The sequence below is a fragment of the Rhincodon typus genome, chromosome 14 (genome assembly GCF_021869965.1).
Source record: "Rhincodon typus isolate 14 chromosome 14, sRhiTyp1.1, whole genome shotgun sequence".
Lineage (NCBI taxonomy): Eukaryota > Metazoa > Chordata > Chondrichthyes > Orectolobiformes > Rhincodontidae > Rhincodon > Rhincodon typus.
The window spans coordinates 67,519,435-67,540,125 of NC_063345.1; the positions used below are offsets into that span (position 1 = coordinate 67,519,435).

The 20,691-nt window shown below is 42.0% G+C and overlaps 1 protein-coding gene across 1 annotated transcript in view; it reads left to right on the forward strand.

Moving 5' to 3' along the window:
- Window positions 1-20,691, forward strand: part of LOC109919972 (sodium- and chloride-dependent neutral and basic amino acid transporter B(0+)-like) — a 225,969-nt gene that overhangs the window by 24,378 nt on the left and 180,900 nt on the right. Inside the window, 5 exon segments of the mRNA XM_048604958.1 lie at window positions 8,398-8,551; window positions 11,269-11,400; window positions 13,130-13,297; window positions 15,018-15,156; window positions 18,618-18,761. Of these exon segments, the coding sequence (XP_048460915.1) occupies window positions 8,398-8,551; window positions 11,269-11,400; window positions 13,130-13,297; window positions 15,018-15,156; window positions 18,618-18,761 (737 nt within the window).

A 20,691-nucleotide genomic window follows, 5' to 3' on the forward strand; every position in this document is an offset into this window, starting at 1 on the left:
TCCCAAGTGATCTACTTGGGTTACAGAATCAACAAGAAAGTGAAGGCGATCAAAGGTGCCCCAGTTTCCATGTTGCTACCGGAGCTTAGGTCTTTCCTTGAGCTGGTGAATTATTACAGAAAGTTCATACATAAACTGGCCTCCATTCTGATGCCTTTGCATCAACTCTTAAAAAAGAGTCAGTCTTGGAAATGGTCACGTAGCCAAGCCAAAATTTTCAGGGAAGTGAAGACACAGCTATCATCCTCTCAGGTCTTGGCACACTATTGTCCCCAGTGAGATTTGGTATTGACATGTGATGTCTTCCCACATGGCATTGAGGTAGTATTAGCTCTTTGGTGGCCCAATGGAGAGGAATGCCCAAAAAGTGTATGCATCCAGCAAATTGGCTAATGCAGAGTGTAAATGCACCCAGACAGAGAAGAAAGTTATGGCAATCATATTTAGCATCAGGAAGTTCCACTAATATCTTTATAATAATAATGGACCACAAAACCTGCTAGGTCTACTTAAAAAGGGCAAGGCAGTGCTGCCCATAGCTTCAGGCTGAATTCAGCAGTGGGTTCTAATTCTGACTGTGTTTAATTACAATTTAGACTACTATCTGGGAGGCCAAGTAGCAAATGCCGATACATTGAGCTGGCAGATACACCATCAGTGATATCACCAGTTGAAGAGTCTGTAATGGTTTTAAATTTTCTGGACACACTTCTGGTGACAAATGACAATATCAGAATTTGGATGTAGAAAGATTGGGTTCTGACAAAGCTGAAACAGCTGGTGATGATGGGGAAAACCAAAGGGCCGTCAGAACTAGAATTTAAATTCTTTTGGACCAGATCACAGTAGAGGACAGCATATTATTATGGTGAGTTAGAGTGATTGTCCCAAACAAAGGCCTTTGCCAGATATTTTCTGAACTCCACCAGGGTCATCCAGAGGTTTCTGAAGTGGAGATATTGGCTTGTAGCTATGCCTGGTGGCTGGATTGGATGCAGACATAGCTGAGTTGGTGCGTCAATGCCAACAAGGACAAATGTTGTCAGCAGCTCCCCCACATTTTTGGGAATAGCCTGGGTAAACTGTGCACTTGCTTACACACCAACTAGGAGGTCCTTTCATGGGCTCAATGTTCTTAAGTCATTGTGGATATCCACTCAAAGTGGCTGGACATGCATAGAGTTCATTTGTCAAATGGGAGACAACAATAGAAAAACTGTCCAAATCTTTTCCAATACACGGACTCCCAGAAGTGTTGGTCACAGGTAATGGGCAGGGAATTTAAGTATTCCCTAAACTTGAATGGTAATCAATGTGTAAGGACAGCTCTATACCATCTATCATCCATTGGTCTGTTGGAAAGAGCAGTCCAAACTTTGAAGGCAGGTTTAAAGAAACCCTCTGAGTTCTGAGGAAGGGTCACCGGACCTGAAACGTTAACTCTGTTTTCTCCTTCACAGATGCTCCAGGCCTGCTGAGCTTTTCCAGCAACTTTGTTTTTGTACCTGATTTACAGCATCCGCAGTTCTTTTGGTTTTTAAAGAAACCCTCTGCAGCTTCAGTGGATAGCAAACTGTCCCAGTTCCAATTTGATTGTAGGACCACCCCCATGCAACTACAGCTCCAGCAGAGTTGCCAATGGAGAGAAGACTCCGCGTCAGGTTAAATCTGATCTTCCCAGACCTGGGGAGGAGGGTGGAATGGCGTCTGGAATACCAATGCTGGAAACAAATCTCTGCTAAGTGAGAGAGATGGTTTATTTCCATAGACAAAGTTTAGTGTAGGATCCATGGGAATGGCCCTGCATGGGCAAGAGACACGATCAAAGCGAGGTTGAGTCAAGTGACGTATAAAATTTGGGTAGGTGTAATGGTCCTGAATAGGTTCATGGACCATATGAAAGCTGCAAACTTGCAAACAGTGTGGGAGCTCCTCAACTGCTGTCCTGACTGTTCCAGAACCCATGGGCTCTCCCTTTCCGACAAGCTTTGAAGAAGAGAATGAATTTCTTCCAAGATGCTCCAGGTGGAAGAGGCAAGCATTGGTAACTGTGTGTTACACACTGCCCATATCGGTGGCAGATTTGGAGGAACCTGACCCCCTGCTAAAACGTCCGAGGAGTTACTAAATAAAGAACTGGCCTATATCCTCAGACTCAGCGGGGAAGGGATCTAGTGATTGTAACGAGCTCAGCCAGGTGGATCCCATGGAATACAAGTTCCCTGATTTGGGCTGTTAACCTGGCCCAATCAGGCAACCGTATTATTTCAGATATTAAACAAGGGTGTGGCAGGAGCTGTGTTCACTCTGAGAGCTGGCTCAGTGTCAAGGATTTTCCATGTGCAAATAAAGGATGAGTTGGTGACAGGATACTGGCCTTCTTGGAGTTATTTCAAATGCCTTAAATTTTTATTTGTTCTTTATTTTAAACATAATTTTATTCATACATGAAGAAGACATGAAATTGAGTCTGACATTATTCAAAGTTATCACAGTTGAAATAGTATTGTTAGGCTGACAGATTTTGTGCATGTTCAGTTTATTTCTCAGTACTCATTTGGTGAGTAACTTAACTGCTGACTCCTCAAAGCCTGTCCACCATCAACTTGCCACAAGTGTAGAGTGTGATGTAATAATCCCCACTTGCCTGAGTGGGTGCAGCTCTGATAACACTCCAGAAGTTTGACAGTATCCAGGGCAAAGGCCACTTAATTGGCACCACAACAGAAACCCCCTTCATTCCCTTCACCACCAGCACACAGTAGCAACCAGTGTACTATCTATAAGATACACTGTGGAAATTCACCAAAGATCCTTAGACAGCATCTTCCAAACTCATAACCGCTTCCCTCTAGAAGGACAAGGGGAGCAGATACTCGGAACACCACCACCTGCAAGTTCCTCTCCAAGTCTGGCTCGAGACCACTCAATGTGCACACCCTAGGTCCACATGCTGGGCTCTCGCTGCCGTCAATGCCTTCCAAGCTCAGGATGAAGTAAGTAAATTTTAAAAAGTGGGGAAAAAATAGAAAATAAAGAAGAAAGTGGTCGAAACGTATGTTCTCTGACACAGAACCCCTTCTTCGCCACCAACATTGACCAGCGCTGACCTCAAGCCAGGACCAACGTGAAGAACTCAAGCGAGCCCAGTGTGGAGGAGAGTGGGCCCAGCGAGGACCTTGAGTGAGCCCGTACTTAATTTTCCAAAGCAAGCACAGAAATTAAAATTGACAGTTGCCACATCGGCAGAGGTGACATCAGCGAATAGCTGCAGCAGCAAAAAACTGGGTTAATTATATCTGTGGTCTAAGAATAGCCACTGAATGTTGTCTAAGGAACTATGTCATTGTATCAGCAAATTACATGGAACACAGACCTGGGTTCCAGTGACATCATTTCATCTCAGTCCTTTTATATAATTATGTCCAATAAAACGTGTTCACCTAAATGTTGACCTAATCTTACAGTTGTGAAATGTACACAATCTTCCACATTCATTACATTGAATGAGGAGATATTTCAATTACTATTGTGGATTCTTCATGCACTGTTTTCTCGAAAAGAGCTGAAAACTAAAATTAAACCCTGTTGACAATACAAGACCCATCGATGGAGCTGAATGGCCATCAGGCTGATATTCACTGTTGGGTGTGAAGATTTATTGCCGAATGGGATGGGGAATTTTTTTTGCTGATCTTACCTGCAGCACCTTATTTTGAGGAATGAATTCCAAAACTTGGAGGAGTTAACCTCAATCTATGTGGAACAAATATAAATATTCAAAGTGCAATTAAAAGTTTAAAAATGAAGTAGCCAATTCTCTTGACTGCCTTTATGTTTTTGATATGAGAAGAAACCGTTCCAATTTTTAATTGACTACCAATAGGATTCTGCTCTTGATGAATAAGGTTCACTTAATAACCTCATGTACAATTTCCTTTAAGACCATCAGTGCTGTTAAACCTGTCAATGCAAAGTAACTGCATTGTGTTACTGAGTGCGTTGCAACCAATGCAAATATATTCCCAAAGCTGCGCCTCCCTAGGTCCAGTGTGATCCAGGTGGAGATGCACAGGGTACAGGGGGAGCCGTACAAATCTTTGCAGTCCCAGGTCTGGAGATACGTCCTATCCCTATACAAGAGCACAGATTCTTCCCAGTCCATGCCACAGTAAAAGAATCAAAATCATATTCCTGAAATCCACAATTTAACAGAACCCAGAGTTCAAATGGTGAATAACACAGGCAAGAATACATGACTGGAAGTGACATTCCATTTGTCCCCTTCATTGTACAGGCAAGGACAAGGGAAAACGGAATTAGCGTGGAAAATAATTATTCTCGTCAATGATAGAGATTCTCCTCCACCCAAAATATTTCACATGAACTTATTAAGTATCTGGGATTATAAATTACTGTGAGATAGTAAGAACTGCTGATGCTGGAGTCAGAGATAACACAATGTGGAGCTGGAGGAACACAGCAGGCCAGAGAGCACCAGAGGAGCAGGAGAGTTGACGTTTCAGGTTGGGACCCTTCTTCAGAAATGGGGAGTTTCAAAATCTCCCCTCCCCTGGCCTCATCCCATGGCCAACCCTTCCTACCATCCCCACCTCCTTAACCTGACACAACCTATCCATCTCCTCTCCCACCTATCCGGTCCTCCCACCTTACTGACCAATCTCCACCACTCCCTACATGCACTCACCTATCACCATCGTACCTACCTTCTCCAGCCCATCCCTCCTCTCTCTGTTTATTTCTGAGTTCCCTTCCCCGTCCTTATTTCTGAAGAAAGGTCCCAACCCAAAGCGTCAACTTTCCTGCTCCTCAGATGCTGCCTGGCTTGCTGTGTTCCTCCAGCTCCATGCTGTATTATAAATTACTGTCCCCTGTTTAAAAGTTCAATTACAGATGTCCTGGAGATGCTGCCCCAGGTGATATCTGGAATATTGGCCTCTGGCACATCAAGGGTAACCGGGTATCAATGTTTGTTCGGATACAGTCTTGGTTCCTACTTATGAAGTCCATGTGGGAAGGGATGATGAACAGAGTGCAGAAACCACATCACTCTCTTTACTAAAGAGCCAACGGTATTGTTTATCCAGGCTGAGATAGGTGATCATTCAAGATGCCATTAAATAGGAGACCCTTGAGAAAATGTAGAAAATGCGACCCGATCTCTTGGTAATGGATGTATGCTGCTGTTCTGACTGCAAGATTGGAAAAGTCATGAGGGAATTTATGAATGAAAAAGACCAAGTGTGTTAAACAATGGTTTCAAATCAGTTGTCCTGGATCTCTTATCCATAGTTCAGATGTTTGAAAGGGATGTGGCCTGCTCTGTGATGGTTACACTCAATAGGGCTATGGGACTCAATCAATGGACATAGCAACAGTGACAATTTCTGCCAAGCTTTAATGAGGCACAGGCAAATGTACAGGGGACACCCCAACATGGCAGAAGGTGGAATTTAAATTCAATTTAAAAACCTGGAATTGACAAAATTCAGTCTCAACGATTGTAACCACAAAATCATAGTTGATTGCTGCAAAAACACATCTGAATCACTAATGTCCTTTAGGGAAGGAAATGTGCTGTCTATTCCCGGCCTGGTCTCTATATGACTCCAGAACCACTGCACTGTTGTTGGATTAACTGCCCATTGAAGTAACCAAATACGCCACTGAGTTTGAGGGCAATTAGCGATGTGCAACAAGTGCTGACCTTGGCAGTGCTACGCACTTCCATAACAGTGGATATCATAAAGTGAGTTTTTACAACAATCAGCATTGGTTTTTTAGTTACTATTACTGACACTGCATTTCACAAATCCAGGATTTTTAATCAAAATTAAATTTCACTGGCTGCTGCAATGCGATGTTAACTGGCTCCTCAGTGCATTCTCTTGAGCCCTGTGTAACCAGTGTCATGACGAATTTCGATGAACTGTGGACTTTTTTTCATTTGTAATGACAGAATTTGTTTTTTGAAAGGGGGTTTATGCAGCCAAAAACAACTGTGGATGTAAGTTAAGATGCTGCCTGGAGAGGGAGTTTTGTGCATAGACAAAAGCTTGTACACCTACTCATACATGCACACACATATACACACACACCAACACACTTACATACATCACACACATACGCACACATGTGTGAATGTTATATGTTATGTGAATAACCTCACATAATCAAACATACAGCCACAGAGCAGCAGTGTATTACAATGCATTATTTGCTCGTCTTGTATTACTCATTTTGAATCGTGCAATTGTCCTTTCCTTTCATTTTAATGAGTGTAAACTGGTTGTGTTGGAGTCCTGTGCACTAAGTTTGTTTGATGCTGGTGGAGTGGAACATTAGAGAAGAAATCAGCACCCTGACTGCTGAAATGCATTGTGGTCTTGAGAACAGGAAGAGAGGATGAGAAAACTTTGGTCGAAACACAGGTTTGCTGTAAATCTGCAAAGTAAGTTTTAAGCTATGGTGAACTGTGATAGAACTATGGCTCCATTGCTCCTTAGGCATTAAAAATGTTACCTTTACTGCAGCATTGGAAACTGGTAAAGGTGTCAGAGACAGCACCTGAAACAATGAAATTAAAATGATTTTCTGAAGAAGGGTCAAGGCCCGAAACATCAGCCTTCCTGCTCCTCTGATGCTGCTTGGCCTGCTGTGTTCATCCAGCTCTACACCTTGTTACCTGAAACAATGATCTGGATTTGTTCAAGTATAAACTTGGGTGCGAATTCCAGAATAAAAATAGTTTAAAAATTGGCTTCGAACAGTAGAGTGATGTAGTTAAAAACTAAGCCTCCTGCACTTGATTATTCTGAGGCAGGCTCTCACTTATGTATTAATTCCAAGATCACACGAGATCAGACTGGTGCAACCATAGGCCTATCATTGTGATATCACTCTCTTAATTACTTCCTTAACAAATTTCCTGTCCATCCCTCCTCAGCTGCTAAGATTGCTGCAATCACTCCCTACCTGCCAATGATAGATGAAGTGGAAAAAGGTTAGAAAAGTGATGTAATGGCAGATTTCTAATTTGTGTTTCATTTTTAAGCAAATGATATACATTGCTCTGCCTCAAAGTTACTAACCTCTGCAGTTATACTTGATGCTATTTCAGTTCAAAATGCAAATGTGCTCAAAACGTCATTGTGTTCCAACTGCAATTCAACACGGAGTGTTCGAGGTTAAAGCAGTCAGACAATAGGTAAAGTCTCTACCTGGTGTGGAGCTCAATCATTCGAAACCAGACTCCCTGAGCAGGACACATTGGAAAATACTTGAACAATACTGTTCTCAATTTTTACATCCCACCCCTGAGCAAGTGGAAAAATCACCCATTCTTGTTAAAGAATGGACCGAGGACAATTGTTATTTTCTAGGTTCTCACAAAATGACCATCAAGAGAATACGGTGAGTATTTTATCAAAGCATGACATTAAACTCATGTAAAATTCTGAGTGTGACAATGTTCTGGGGACTTTGGTTGTTGTGAATCATAAAGATTCTCTGCGGCTTTCAGAGTACTTCAAAATTGACAGCTGATTGATGTAATGTAGGGATGATCTTGAAATTAATGGGGGCTTTGAGGGCAAATTAACAGCATTGACCCCGGTACACTGCTGAATCTGATGATAACTTCAGTATTGAACACAACTGCTGATTAAAGTGGTCACCCTGAATTTGCATTTAGTCATTCACTGACTGAGTACATGCTGACCTACATACACCAGCTGTCTATAGGCAGCAAACAGTGAAATTCATTGCTCTGACAAGAACGTCTCATCTTGTACACTCAATGTCAGAAATCCCAGATAAAGATAAGCCTTTATCAATATAACTGGGCTCATGACAGCCTGAGCAGTAAATGCTGAACAACCGACCAGGCCCTGAAATATTCAATTTGTGAAATATTGTTACATTTGTCTATGGTTAATTACCGTGATTTTTGAACTCATCTTGTTACATCATTAAATAATGGCTCTTTCTGTGGATATTTCTGCTTGTATCCCAAACACTGTAAATTTTTTATGGTATGATTTAATTATTTGTGATTCTCATTTCCTGCTTAGTTGCCAGTGAGAATTATTAATTTGATTGGCTGCATGGACAGCTAAATGTCTCACAGTAACTCAGCAACAGGTTCCCACATAAACTGTTCCACCATCAACGTGGACATTGAAAAGTGTAAGCTGACCGGTGTGGTTGTGAAATCTCTCAATACAGTTCTCTTTGATGTCAGTTCCAGCGATAAGATGATCATTTTGGCGCTGTGCACAAAACCCAAGTTGATTTTTCGGTAGTGGGTGGAACGTGTGCTTTTTGCTTGAGTTCTGGTCTAATCTCTGACTCAACCCTTTCCACTCTTTCCCTCAGGTTGCGACCAGCGATCCTGAGAGTGAAGGTGATGAGAATATGGAGCGAGGTAACTGGTCCTCAAAAACTGATTACTTGATCTCAGTGATCGGCTGTGCTGTGGGTCTGGGCAATGTGTGGAGATTCCCTTACCTGGCTTACAAAAATGGAGGAGGTACAGTAACCAAATCTAAAATGCAGCAGAGAGAAAACAAAACCAAGGGAAAGAATTAACAGTTTATAAAGAACATTAAATTAAATGAAAATCAAAATGGTTTATTGCAGTTGGTAAATAATACAGGGTTAAACAACATTGATATAAAGAACAGTGAATTCAATCTTAAGCTGTTTGTAGAGGACCAGTTTTCCAAAGAATGACAATCTCAAACAAATTTCCAATCTGACCATTCCTTTATTTAAAAAAAGGAAGGAGCTCCTCATTTTTGAGGTGAGATTCTGATTAGGGCTCTCTCAGTAATCGGGAACCGTACTTCCATTCTGACAGTTGTTTCTGACAGTTATTTCAGTGCAGAGAATTGTCGGGGCTGGTGAGGGTATGGGGCATGGTTAGGGAAATCAGGCCCCCCTTTCACAGCTCTCAGCTGCCATATCTTGAAATGTAAAGGTTGTTGCAGCCTCTTTGACAGCTGCTGTCAGGGAGTAAGTATATAAAGGAAGTGTGATGTTCTGGTGCTGGGTGGGGAGGGTGTCAGATGGGTTTGGGGCACTAGGTACGTCTGTTGTCATCTGGGTAGTATGCCAGTGTCTTAATTAAGTCGGATACAAACTGAGTAGTGGGTAAGGTGACAGCTGGGTAGGAGATGGGATGCCAGAGAAGCAGAGTGCCAGGTGGACCGTGTGCCAGGGAGCCAGTTAAATAGAGTGCCAGATGGGAAGGTGCCAGTGGGGTAGTGAGCCAGAGGTTAGGCTGTCTAGTGGGCAGCAGGTATTGTGCTCAGTAAGTAAGGTGTCAGGATGTAGGATGTTAGTGTGCTAGGTAGGTGAAGTGCCAACTGGGAAGGGTGCCAGATAGGTAGGATGTCTACTGGGTAGAGTGTAAGTGTGAAAATGACATGGGAGACGGCTCAGTGATGCAGTATTCAGGGTAGGTTGGGGTGGATTGGAGAACTCCAGTCTGGTGGAGTCAGGGAATATGAGTGTCAGGTCATGGCAGATGGGGTCAAGACCAGCTCTGGCATGGGAGAGGGGGTCAGGCAAACAGTGGTAGCGCAGGGGGTGTCAGGGGTCAGGCCCAGAGGCAGTGGCAGAGGGAAGGAGCAGTAGGGAATTGGATTTAATGCTAGCAATAGGACAGAGAGGACTAGGAGGTTAGGGGTCAGGTCCGGAAATGGGGGAGTTTTGGTGGCTCAGGTCTGGTGGCATCAGATTGGAGGTTGGGGATTGGGTGCAGTGGTGGGCGTTGCGGTTGGGGATAAGGTGGCACTGGGTGGGGGAAAATTGTTGTTGGCAGTCAGGTCTGGCAGCTGCAGTTGCGGGTGGTCAAATCTGGCAGCTGCAGTGGGTATTGTGCTCAGTTCTGGTGCAGGGGAAGTGCCGAGTGTGCCCAGCAGTCGGTGTAGTGGTTGGGTGCAGAGTGAGGCAGGGGTGTCAGATCCCAAGGGAAAGTGGGGAGTGGCAGGTCAGGGTCTGGGAGGAGTGGATGTAAATATTCTGGTGGAAGGGTTGTTGGGGTTGCGTAAAGTAAGTAAGGGTCCAGTTACATTGGTTTCAGGATTTTAGGGCGGTCAGTCAGCTGGACAGCTATTTTAGAATGGAGAGTGATGCCAACAGCATGGATTCAATTCCCACACTGTCAGAGGTTACTATGAAGGACTCTCCTCAGCCTTTGCCTTCACCTGAGGCATGGTGACCTTTAGGTTAAACCACCACCAGTCCTCTCTCTCTCGAATTGAAAAAGCAGTCTTATTATTCACTGGGACTATGGTGACTTTCCTTATCCCTAATCAGCAGTCAGGTTGTACATTTTATCATCTAATTTTTCATGAGCAACTATTTTAGTTCATTTCGTCAGAAACCTCCAAATTCTCTGATTTTCAGGGGTTTACAGGTGTTGGGAAGTTGTCAAGAGAAGGCTTTAATTTCTCAGGGAATCCCTTTGGAGAGTGCTATGGTGGGATATCCACAGGGTCAACTCCCATTGACACTGGAATAGCTCCTCTCTGTCCAACACAAAATTGAGGCCTATAGTTTTGTTTTGAAAGAATATGTCTGTAGTATCAAGGTACATTTTAGTGTCATGAGTTAGAGTGAGAAACATCAAATAAACGTTCTTCAAGATGAATATGAATAAACCTCGTCAGGTATGTAGATTTGATGATGTATATACCTGTTAAGATGTTATTGAGATAAATGCATGAATTGTACAAACAGGTATGTTTCCTGCAGAATACCTGAAATCTCATTTATCAAACTCCTCAGACCAGCTTTAGGGTTAGGTTTGGGGTCACATCTCCTGAGATCAGGTGCTCTTCACAATTCTATACATAAACGTGTAAAAATGTCTTGATTCCTCAAAGAGAAACGTTGCATGTTGATCAGACAGGAGGGTGAATCTTCTAAGGTAACAATTGTCTTGGTAATTTAATTGATTTACTGCATTTTCAGAATTGGAGCTGACTGCTAAACTACGCCCAGAGATTCCAATCATACTGTCATTAGGACCAATGAAATAAGAGAAAATTGATTCCTGGTGAAGGGAAAAAGAGATGAAATTATAAATAATTCTCGATAGATAGACAGATGGTAAATTAAATAGCCAAGGAGACAGAGGGACAGACACATTTCAGAATGGTTTCAGAAGTTCACCTTGAAGATTCGCTTTCGTCTTTTCCAATCTAATGCATTCCTGAAGTTGTTTCCTCTATTTTCCAGGTGTATTCCTTATTCCCTACATGCTCATGCTGGCACTTGTTGGGATGCCACTGTTTTTCTTGGAATCTTCCTTTGGACAGTTTGCCAGCCTCAGTCCTATAGCAATCTGGAAAGCTGTGCCCATGTTACAAGGTTAGTCTTTATTCAGCAACAGTTGAAATAAGTTAAGTTTTCACAAGCAAACAATCCAAGTTTTCCTAACTTCTTCTTGTAGCTAATATACTCCAATTCAGGTAACGTCCTGGTAAACCTCTTTTGCACCCTCACCAAAGCTCCCCACCCTTTATATGGTGTAATGATCAGAATTGCACACAGTACTGAAATATGGCCTAACTAACTCTGATGGAGACAGAGAAACAGACAATGCCCTGATCAATGAAGGCAAGCATGCCATAAGCCTTCTTTACCATCTTATCCACTTGTGTTGCCACTTCTGGGGAGCGATGGACTTGGGCCCCAGGATTACTCTGTTTATCAATAGTTCTCAGTGTCCTGCCTTATACTGTATGCATTTCACCTCCCAAAATGCATCACCTCAAACTTATCTGGATTAAACACCATTGATCATTTCTCTGATAAACTTTCCAATTAACCTATACCATATCCTATGGTAAACTTTCTCACCGTCGATGATTCCACGAATTTTTGTGTTTTTATAAATAAAATATATCTATATTAAACAACAGAGGTCCCAGCACTGATCCTTGTGAAACATCACTGGCCACAGACTTATAGTCAGAAAAACACACCTCCACAACTACCATCTGTCTTCTGTGACCAAACCAATTTTGTATCCAACCTACCAACACACCATGGATTCCATGTGACTTAGGTTGCCATACTACCGTGGGACCAGGCTACGATGAGGCACATTTTCAAATGATTTATTAAAGTCCATGTAGACAACGTCCATTGTTCTACCTTCATAAAACATCTTCATCACTTCCTCAAAAACTCAGTCAAGTTTGTGAGACAAGACATCCTCCGCATAAAGCCATACTATTCTTAATAAGCAGACACACAAAGTACTTCAGTACTGCTGTATTATCTTAGTTCACTAACATACAGCTCTGACAGGGAAGAGCTGTCAGAACAATAATTCTCCTATAAGTGTCTGGCAGCTTAGGGAACCAGTCAGTACAAAACAGGAAGTGATATGACTGAGGTAACCACCACCCTTAAGAAACCAATCACATGCCACTTAGCCAATCTGACATCAATCATCTGCTCTTCATCGATTGGCAAGCCAGTCAGAACTTGCGATGCCACTGACCACATGCAAGGGTAATAGTTAAGAAGGGATAGTAAGCTGTAATTCATGGTCGCTAGGTGCATAGTAAGAAGAGAACAGAGGAACAACTGCAGTTAATGTAAAAACAGACATGTGGCTAGTCAGCCAGAAGCTGGGACTTGGTCTTCCAAAGTGAACTAACTGATCCATTATTTGTATTATGTATTTCTCTTTATACTTATTGTAACATATTGATTAAATTCTGTGAATCTTGTAAATATGTACTTTTGCACAGGCTGATCTTATAACTGGGGAAGACGAAGAGATTTGTAGTCTGGCTCACTCAACTCAATCTAAACGTTTAATTCACTGATGTCTTATAGTTGAGGTGAAATTCAGCAGTCCACAGTATACAGTTTCCACAAACATTGATGTGGAGTGAGTTGAGGCAGCGACATTACCTCCAGCTTTGGACATTCAAGACTGTCTCACTGGTCTCCATAAATTTCCAATTTCAATCTAATTACAGCAAAACACAATTGGTTTACTGACAAGCCAAATCCATGTCCAAGAGACGATTTCAACTCAATAGTTCCCAAACTAATCTACTCTTCCCTGTTGTATATTAAGGTGTGGGGCTCACTATGATCCTTGTCATTACAACTGCCACGGGTTCCTCGACCTGCATCCTCGCCTACAGTCTGTACTACCTGTTTGCTTCCTTCCAGTCACCCCTGCCGTGGGCAGATTGCTTCAGTTGGTGGGGAGCAGATGAAACATGCAGCAGGACTCCTAAAGGTACAGGGCTCACTTCGATTGGGGAAACTATAGAGACCAACTGTTTATTGTTCATTCTGTCTCTGAATGAAGGAGAGAAATGGACAATGGTTTCAGTGATCATCCTCATTGTGATCAAACAGCAGAAAGACTTGGATAGAAATCAGCAGCAAGGATTTTGCCACTGAGTCACTGGGGTTATAAGATAAACAGTCAGAAATAAAAATTGAATCTGTGTTCTGAAGATGGGTCACTGGACCCAAAAAGTTAACAATGCTTTCTCTCCACAGAAGCTACCAGACCTGCTGAGGTTTTCCAGCAATTTCTGACTTTGTTTGTGAATAAAAATTAAAAGGTGGGAATAAATTAAAGTAATACTTGATCTCCTAAAATGGTACTCATGCACAAAGTACCAGATCATGTGTCTCTTTTGATGTATCACATAGTCTATAACATTTTGAGTTTTATTTTTTATTGTCTGTCTCATGATGACACAGATTGGGCTGTGAATGAAGTCTGATAGTTAAATACTTGTTACAGTCTCATCCTACTAAGCTTAACTGTTAAAATTGAATGCATATAGTTCAGTCGTAAGTATCAGTACAACACAAACAAAGGAACACATTTTTGTTCAAATGAACATATTTATGTTCTGACCCCACTCTCAAATCACATAGGTGGGATGTGGGAAAAGTGAACAGAAGTGTGTTGAACTTAAAGATACTTGCTAGAAATTGATAGAAAGGTGGGGAATGTATGGATTAAATGATGGCAGTGAGGGATGAACCAATTTATGAGCAGAATCCATTTGTTCAGAATCTCAAACCACTGTGTCAACCAGAACATACTTCCATGTGTTAAGCATCATTTTCCGGCAAAGAAATAGAGCCACAAACCTAGAAAGAATTAGTGGAAAGGGTAATGCTGTGCCAAAATCTCTGAAGAGACAAGCAAAGCTTCATAAACCCGTTACCAGTGATCTGTACATGTTGTTTCAACAGATCACCGTTATCAATGTCAAGGGTCAGAAATCACACAACACTAGGTTATAGTCAACGAGGTTTATTTGAAATCACAAACTTTTGGAAGTCTTCTCCTTAGTCAGGTGAAGTCCTCAGAACCCTGAGGAAGGGTCACTCAACCCGAAATGTTAAATTTGATTTCTCTTCACAGATGCTGCCAGATCCACCGAGCTTTTTCAGCAACTTCTGATTTTGTAGCCCCTGGATTTTAATTGGTTGAGATCAGTGTCTGAGAAGTGGAGTTGTATTGGAGCCTCCAGTGAGGCCCAGAGCTGCACTGAAACATTCCCTTTGACTCACTCATCACAGCCACTTACCTTCCTGGCTATTTGTCCAATTAAAGGCTGTTTCTCTCCCGCATTAGCTACTGATTGGCTCAAGCCCTTCCACAGCTAATGTGAGAGGGGAACAGCCTGTGACAAGGGAGCTGCTCCTCACTGATTCTGTCTCTCTCCCTCTGGGAACGATCTTGATCTGATCTGATGGAACACTGAGGTGGACAGTGCTGCTTTAACCTGGGTCCACTTGCAGGCACAGAGCCCAGTGATTAGAACTGACGGCACCGCTCTCTCCCGGGCCTTGCTCTGACCCATGTGTAACCTCCTCCATGGAATTAAAGAGTCATCCAGAGTGAAACAGTGACTCTGATTATAATCATTAGAAATGGCAGCATCATTCCCAATGAACTGTAATTCTGAAACACATTCCACATTTTCTAGATCCACTCTGCAACCGCACTCTGGATGATGGATATTTTGAAATCGTTAATACAACATGGCTGCAAGCAAACAATGAAACTTGTCCAAATGGATCAGAAATCTCTGTTCCTCACCAGGGTCCAAGTGAGCAATACTGGGAGTAAGTACATTGCTGCAGAGAGCTGCACCTACAACCTGCACAGCTGTGCCAGTAGCTTCTATTGGGATGGTTAGTTGGTGCATGGTCTCTTTAATGAGAGAAAATTTATTTGATTTCAATGCAGGTATTATTTATATCATACTCCTGTTGCAAAATAACATTACAACTGAGGCCTTTCATTTTTTAACAGTTCCTTGCTTTCTAACACTGCAGGTTTATTTTCACAACATTTATACAGTGATCATTTATTGAACATTTCTACTTACTTATTATGGAAGAGTTTTGCCACAGGAATTCCTAAATATTAAATGGATGAAATGATTTGTGACTGATATTTCTTTTTCTGTGTTTGTAATTGAATATTGTATTTTATTTAATTGATACAACTGGGAAGTAAGTTTAGGGAAGCTGTCTGGTAGCAGGTATCAATGATGGAGCTGAATTATTGGGAGACTCCATGACTGACCCAGGTAGTTTTAATAGTGCAAGGTAAGGCAGTCAATGAAGTATTACCGGTAACCCCTTCAAATCTAAGAAGGTCTCTGGGGAATCTCATTAACACTCATGGTTGAAACGAAGTGTGTAATAGAACCACTTTTTGGTCATTTGTGTAAATATGTATACACCAGAACCGACTGGTTCAGTTCAATGTTGACTCTCCCTGTGCTCCGTGCTGTTTTTGGACATGTAACGAAAGGGAAGGATTGGTGATATCTCTATCCAAATACAATCGGGCTTCCAGTAAGCTCAGAGAGGAATTGCCTGTCTTTTATTTGCTGAGAAATAATTTTAAGCATCTTGACCTTGGAAAGGGCTGTTTGTACATGTGGGTGAACTGACCTTTGAAGGTGGCTGCATTAATGGGTATTATTGGGTTACTTGGAGAGGGCAGTCTTGGTCATGAATCTTTTGCTGCATATGTAGCTGGCGGAAAAGATTTTTCATTCCTCAAAAAATCAGGATGTTCCTGATAAGCTTGCCATCGGGCAATGAGGGAGAGCAATAGAGTGATTTCTTTCACCGAATCAGACCCAAAAGCAGATTAAACACTGAAGAATTTGCTCCTCTTCTTAAACCAAAAGGCATTCCACTGTCATTCTGTAAGATGAACAGTACAGCAGTTCCAAGATATCGGAGATTACAGAGAGTTATCAGCATGGAACAAAGGCTCAGTGAAGGTGTTGGAGAGTTCATTGTGGCTTTGAGAAAGCTGTCCAGCCATTTTAATTTTAGAAGTCACAGGACACCAGGTTATAATCCAACAGATTCATTTGAAATCACAAGCTTTCAGAGCACTGATCTTTCGTCAGGTGAAGTGAATTGAGAATATTACACACTTTGTTTAAACCATGAGTGTTGGTGAGATTCTCCGGAAAGCTTATTGAATTTGAAAGGGTTCCTGGCAGTACTGCATTGACTGCCTTACCTGGGTCAGTCACAGAGTCTTCCAATAATTCAGCTCCTTCATGATACTTGCTCCCAGACAGTTTCCCTCAATTCACTTTTAATTTCAGACAATTTAAAGGGAGAGAGAGCTTTACAGTCGGATTTGTGTACAGGTAAAAAAGTGTAAGCATTTGCGCTGAGTTCCTGACACAGTTTGCCAAACAGCATTGTCCATGGATATGGCAGAACAGAACTTGACACAAATCAGAGGTGACAATAGTGAGGCGTCTGCTCAAGTAAATAAGTTGTGGCTGAGTAATCCAAAGGCAACAATGGAGACAAAGTCCTGCTTCCGAAACTTAGACCAACATAGGGCATAGAATTGTCCTTTTGTGAATGCAGTATTACAGTTACAAGAAGAAGGATCATTTTCAGCAAGGAATTCCACATGAAGCTACATGGAGAAAATACGAACAGAAGGAAATGACTGTCCTTGCACATGGTTGTCAAACAGCATCAGGTCAATGAGAGGTCAGTGGAGATTTAAGCAATGAGAAGAATAAGGACAATAACTCATTTTGTTTGGTGTTGACTTTCCATTTCACTGTACACTTTCTAATCTGTCCTGCAAAAATATCCCAAAAAGTTTGATATTTAAAAAGAAATAAATAGAAACTGAAATAAATCATTAAGTACTGTATATCAAATTTAATGTTAATGTTGTCAACAATTCAGTTCTGAAGTAAAACTGAACCCCTGTTTGAATTAAATAAGGTTTAAATGCATGTAAATTTGCCTCTTTCTGTCTAACATTGTCTAAAGTTTTCAAGAAGATTTGTAGTTCAAGTTGTGGATGAGGTTGTAGATTTGCTCGCCAAGCCGGTGGAATCCCCACTATCAGGACTGATTGAAGAAACGGTAGTGCAACAGTTAGAATGGACAGCGCTCTTCACGAAACAACCCAAACTTTGAGTCCGATATGTAGATGACACCTTCGTAATTATTAAACACACAAAACTAGAAGAAATCCACCGACACATAAATAACATCCTTACAGGGATAAAATTCAGGAAAGAAGAAGAGAACAACAACTGACTGCCCTTCCTGGACATAATGGTAGAACGCAAGAACTACGGGGAACTCCAGACTAGTGTATACAGAAAGATCATACATACGGACCAGATACTCAATTACACCAGCAACCACCCTAACGACCACAAATGGAGCTGCATCAGGACACTATTTAAATGATCCACAACACATTGTAGCAAGCTGGAACTACGCAAGGGAGAACAGGAGCACCTATACGGAGTCTTCAAAAGGAATGGATACCCGAAAAGCACAGTACGCCATTACTTCCGAGACAGACCACAACAGGAAGACACAACATGACTCACTAATCTCCATCAAGGACATCAAGGACATTTCCGAAATGACCACAAGACTACTTAGAGACCTAGGTATCAGTGTAGCCCACCTACCGACAACCACCCTGCAACAGCTATGAATGATCGTGAAGGATCCCATACCCAAAATGAGCAAAACTGGGCTAATGTACAAAATACCATGCAAGGACTGTGAGAAACACTGCATAGGCTAAACTGGAAGAAAATTGACAATACGGATACATAAACACCAACGAGCTACCAAGCGACACGACCGATTCTCACTTGTTTCATTACACACAAATAACGAGGGACTCGAATTCAACTGAAACAACACATCCACAATCGTACAAGCCAACCAGATACACACCAGGGAATTCCTGGAGGTCTGGTATTCCAACTGGAACTCCATCAACAAACATATTGAATTAGACCCTGTGCACAAACCACTGAGAAACAGAACTGGAAATAATCCCAACCATCCCAGCAAACCGAGGCATATGAATAACAAAGGGGACAGAGAACCGACGCTTCACCAGAGGCACATTGATGATGTTGCCTAGCAGGGTGACAAAACATTTGCAACCAAACCCACCGGCTCGGCCAGCATGTCTACAGACTCTTACAATATCTGTGTGTAATGGACAGTGTCCTTGTATAATACGTTTTTTTGCTGTCTTTTCTTTTTAGTAAAGTGGTTTTACTCCATTCCAGTTCAATGGATGAGACAGGGGAGATAGTCTGGTATTTAGCTCTCTGTCTTCTCCTGACTTGGCTGATAACAGGGGCAGCATTATCGAAAGGAATCAAATCTTCAGGAAAGACAAGTGATTGGTCTTGAATAGAGCTAAAACTAGTGTCAAAGTCCAGATATCTGCAACAAAGAAGTAGAATTTATAAATCATTTTATGAAGTGACTGGTTTATTTCCCAGTGGATGTGTCTCTGGGAAGTGGCAGATCCATAATTCATCAACAACTCAGGCCTGAGGGAAATGTTAGTTCAAATTTCTGGTCTCCATATCATTGGAGAGCAGACGTATGCCATAAGATGGCCATTGGGATCCTATGGACACCCTGGTGCACAGATGAACATGTGAATTTCCAAAGGAATTGAAAATTCTGAAAGGAAATTTCTTTGTTCACTGGGACCTACCATGACTATCTCCAATTCAATTCCAATGTACCCAGCTGGAACAGAATCCTTATTGAGACCTCACTGGCCATCGGTTCCATTCTGATCCATTCGTCGTCCCTGAGAGACTCCTGCTCCTCCTTAGCCACCTCCCATGGAAACTTGGTCTCTCTTCTCCTGTGCATCTTCATCACATTGGCTCCAGTGCTGAACCTGAGAACCAAGCAACTCTTTCTATTTGCTGAGGCTCTATGGTGTAGCTCCTACTTTCAGCCTGTGTCAGTACCAGTAATCAACAGCATTTCACCTCTACTGACTGTAGACCCCATTAGGGGGATCAGACTGTCATTAAGAGGATCAGACTTTCTTCAAGAAGGTAGGTTGTCTTGAAGATGAGAAGACTGTCTTTAAGAGAAATACACCATCTTTAAGTAGAGCAGATTGCCTTTAAGAGAACAAACTATCTTTAAGAAGGGCAGATTGTCTGCACTATCTGATGCCAGCCATTGCTGCCCTGCTGTTGCTAAGTGTTCAGGCACCCAACAGCCCAGGTCTTGCTCAGGCCAATACTGCAATCAGGAAACTGAAGGGGCAACTGCGAGTTTGCAAATGCCTTGTCTCAAGAAAAGGCATGGAAGGTCTCAAACTGCAGCTGGCATTTCTGAAAATTGAACCAAACCAGGTTTGAGCTCCAACAATTCCTCCACCCTCTTGAATTGTGTCTGTCATTGTCAGGGTTTCAGTCACTCTCACTTCACCTCTAGAATTCAGCTCTTTTTTCCATGATTGAACCAAGGCTATAATGAGATCAGGAGTTGTGTGGCCCTGGTAGAATGCCAACTAGGTGTCACTGAGCAGGTTATTACTGAGGAGGTACTGGCTGATAGCGGAATAGCTTGATACCGTCTCTGATATGTAGATTCTGGGGAAACTTCCAATCGCTCTGGAAGGCTGGATAAGGCTGGGGGAAGTCATTGAACAGATCAAGGTCAGGGTTTTCTGATGGTGCAATGAGATTTGTCTGGAGCATGGGAATGGGAAAGAAAGCTGATGAGTAAATGAAAGGAAAAAAATACATTCATCACACTCTGGTCAAATGTTTTGTTTAAATGTCTTGCGTTCTTGACTGAAATATACGATTGTTAAAAGGATATTGTGTTCTTCAGCTTCACTTCAAATATGTAGTTTAATTTTGAATATAGTCATGATGCAGTTATTAATTTTCCAGTTACTTTCTGCCTAATTCACTGCTTGATGACACTTCGATTAGTTTACCTTTCAGCTGGATCCAATACAGTCAACATTGCATCAGTAATGCAGGGAAATCTGACCTGTTTCTCTCTACATTCAGGTGGTTTATTTTACTGTGATATTCCCTTACGTGGGCTTACTCCTGATCAGAGGGCTTACTCTGGAGGGAGCATTGAAAGGAATTGAATTCTACATTGGAAGCTAGTCAGACTTCTCCAAACTGGCTGATGCTGAGGTAGTTGCAACATTAGATTTCACTGAAATTCAAGGTTATTGTTTAGTCTAATTGTCTTTTCTATCACTTTGATTTTCTTACTGTTTGGGGTAATCATGATGTCAGTACAAAAGATAAGGCTGTGACATTCGTAGCAATCTTCAGC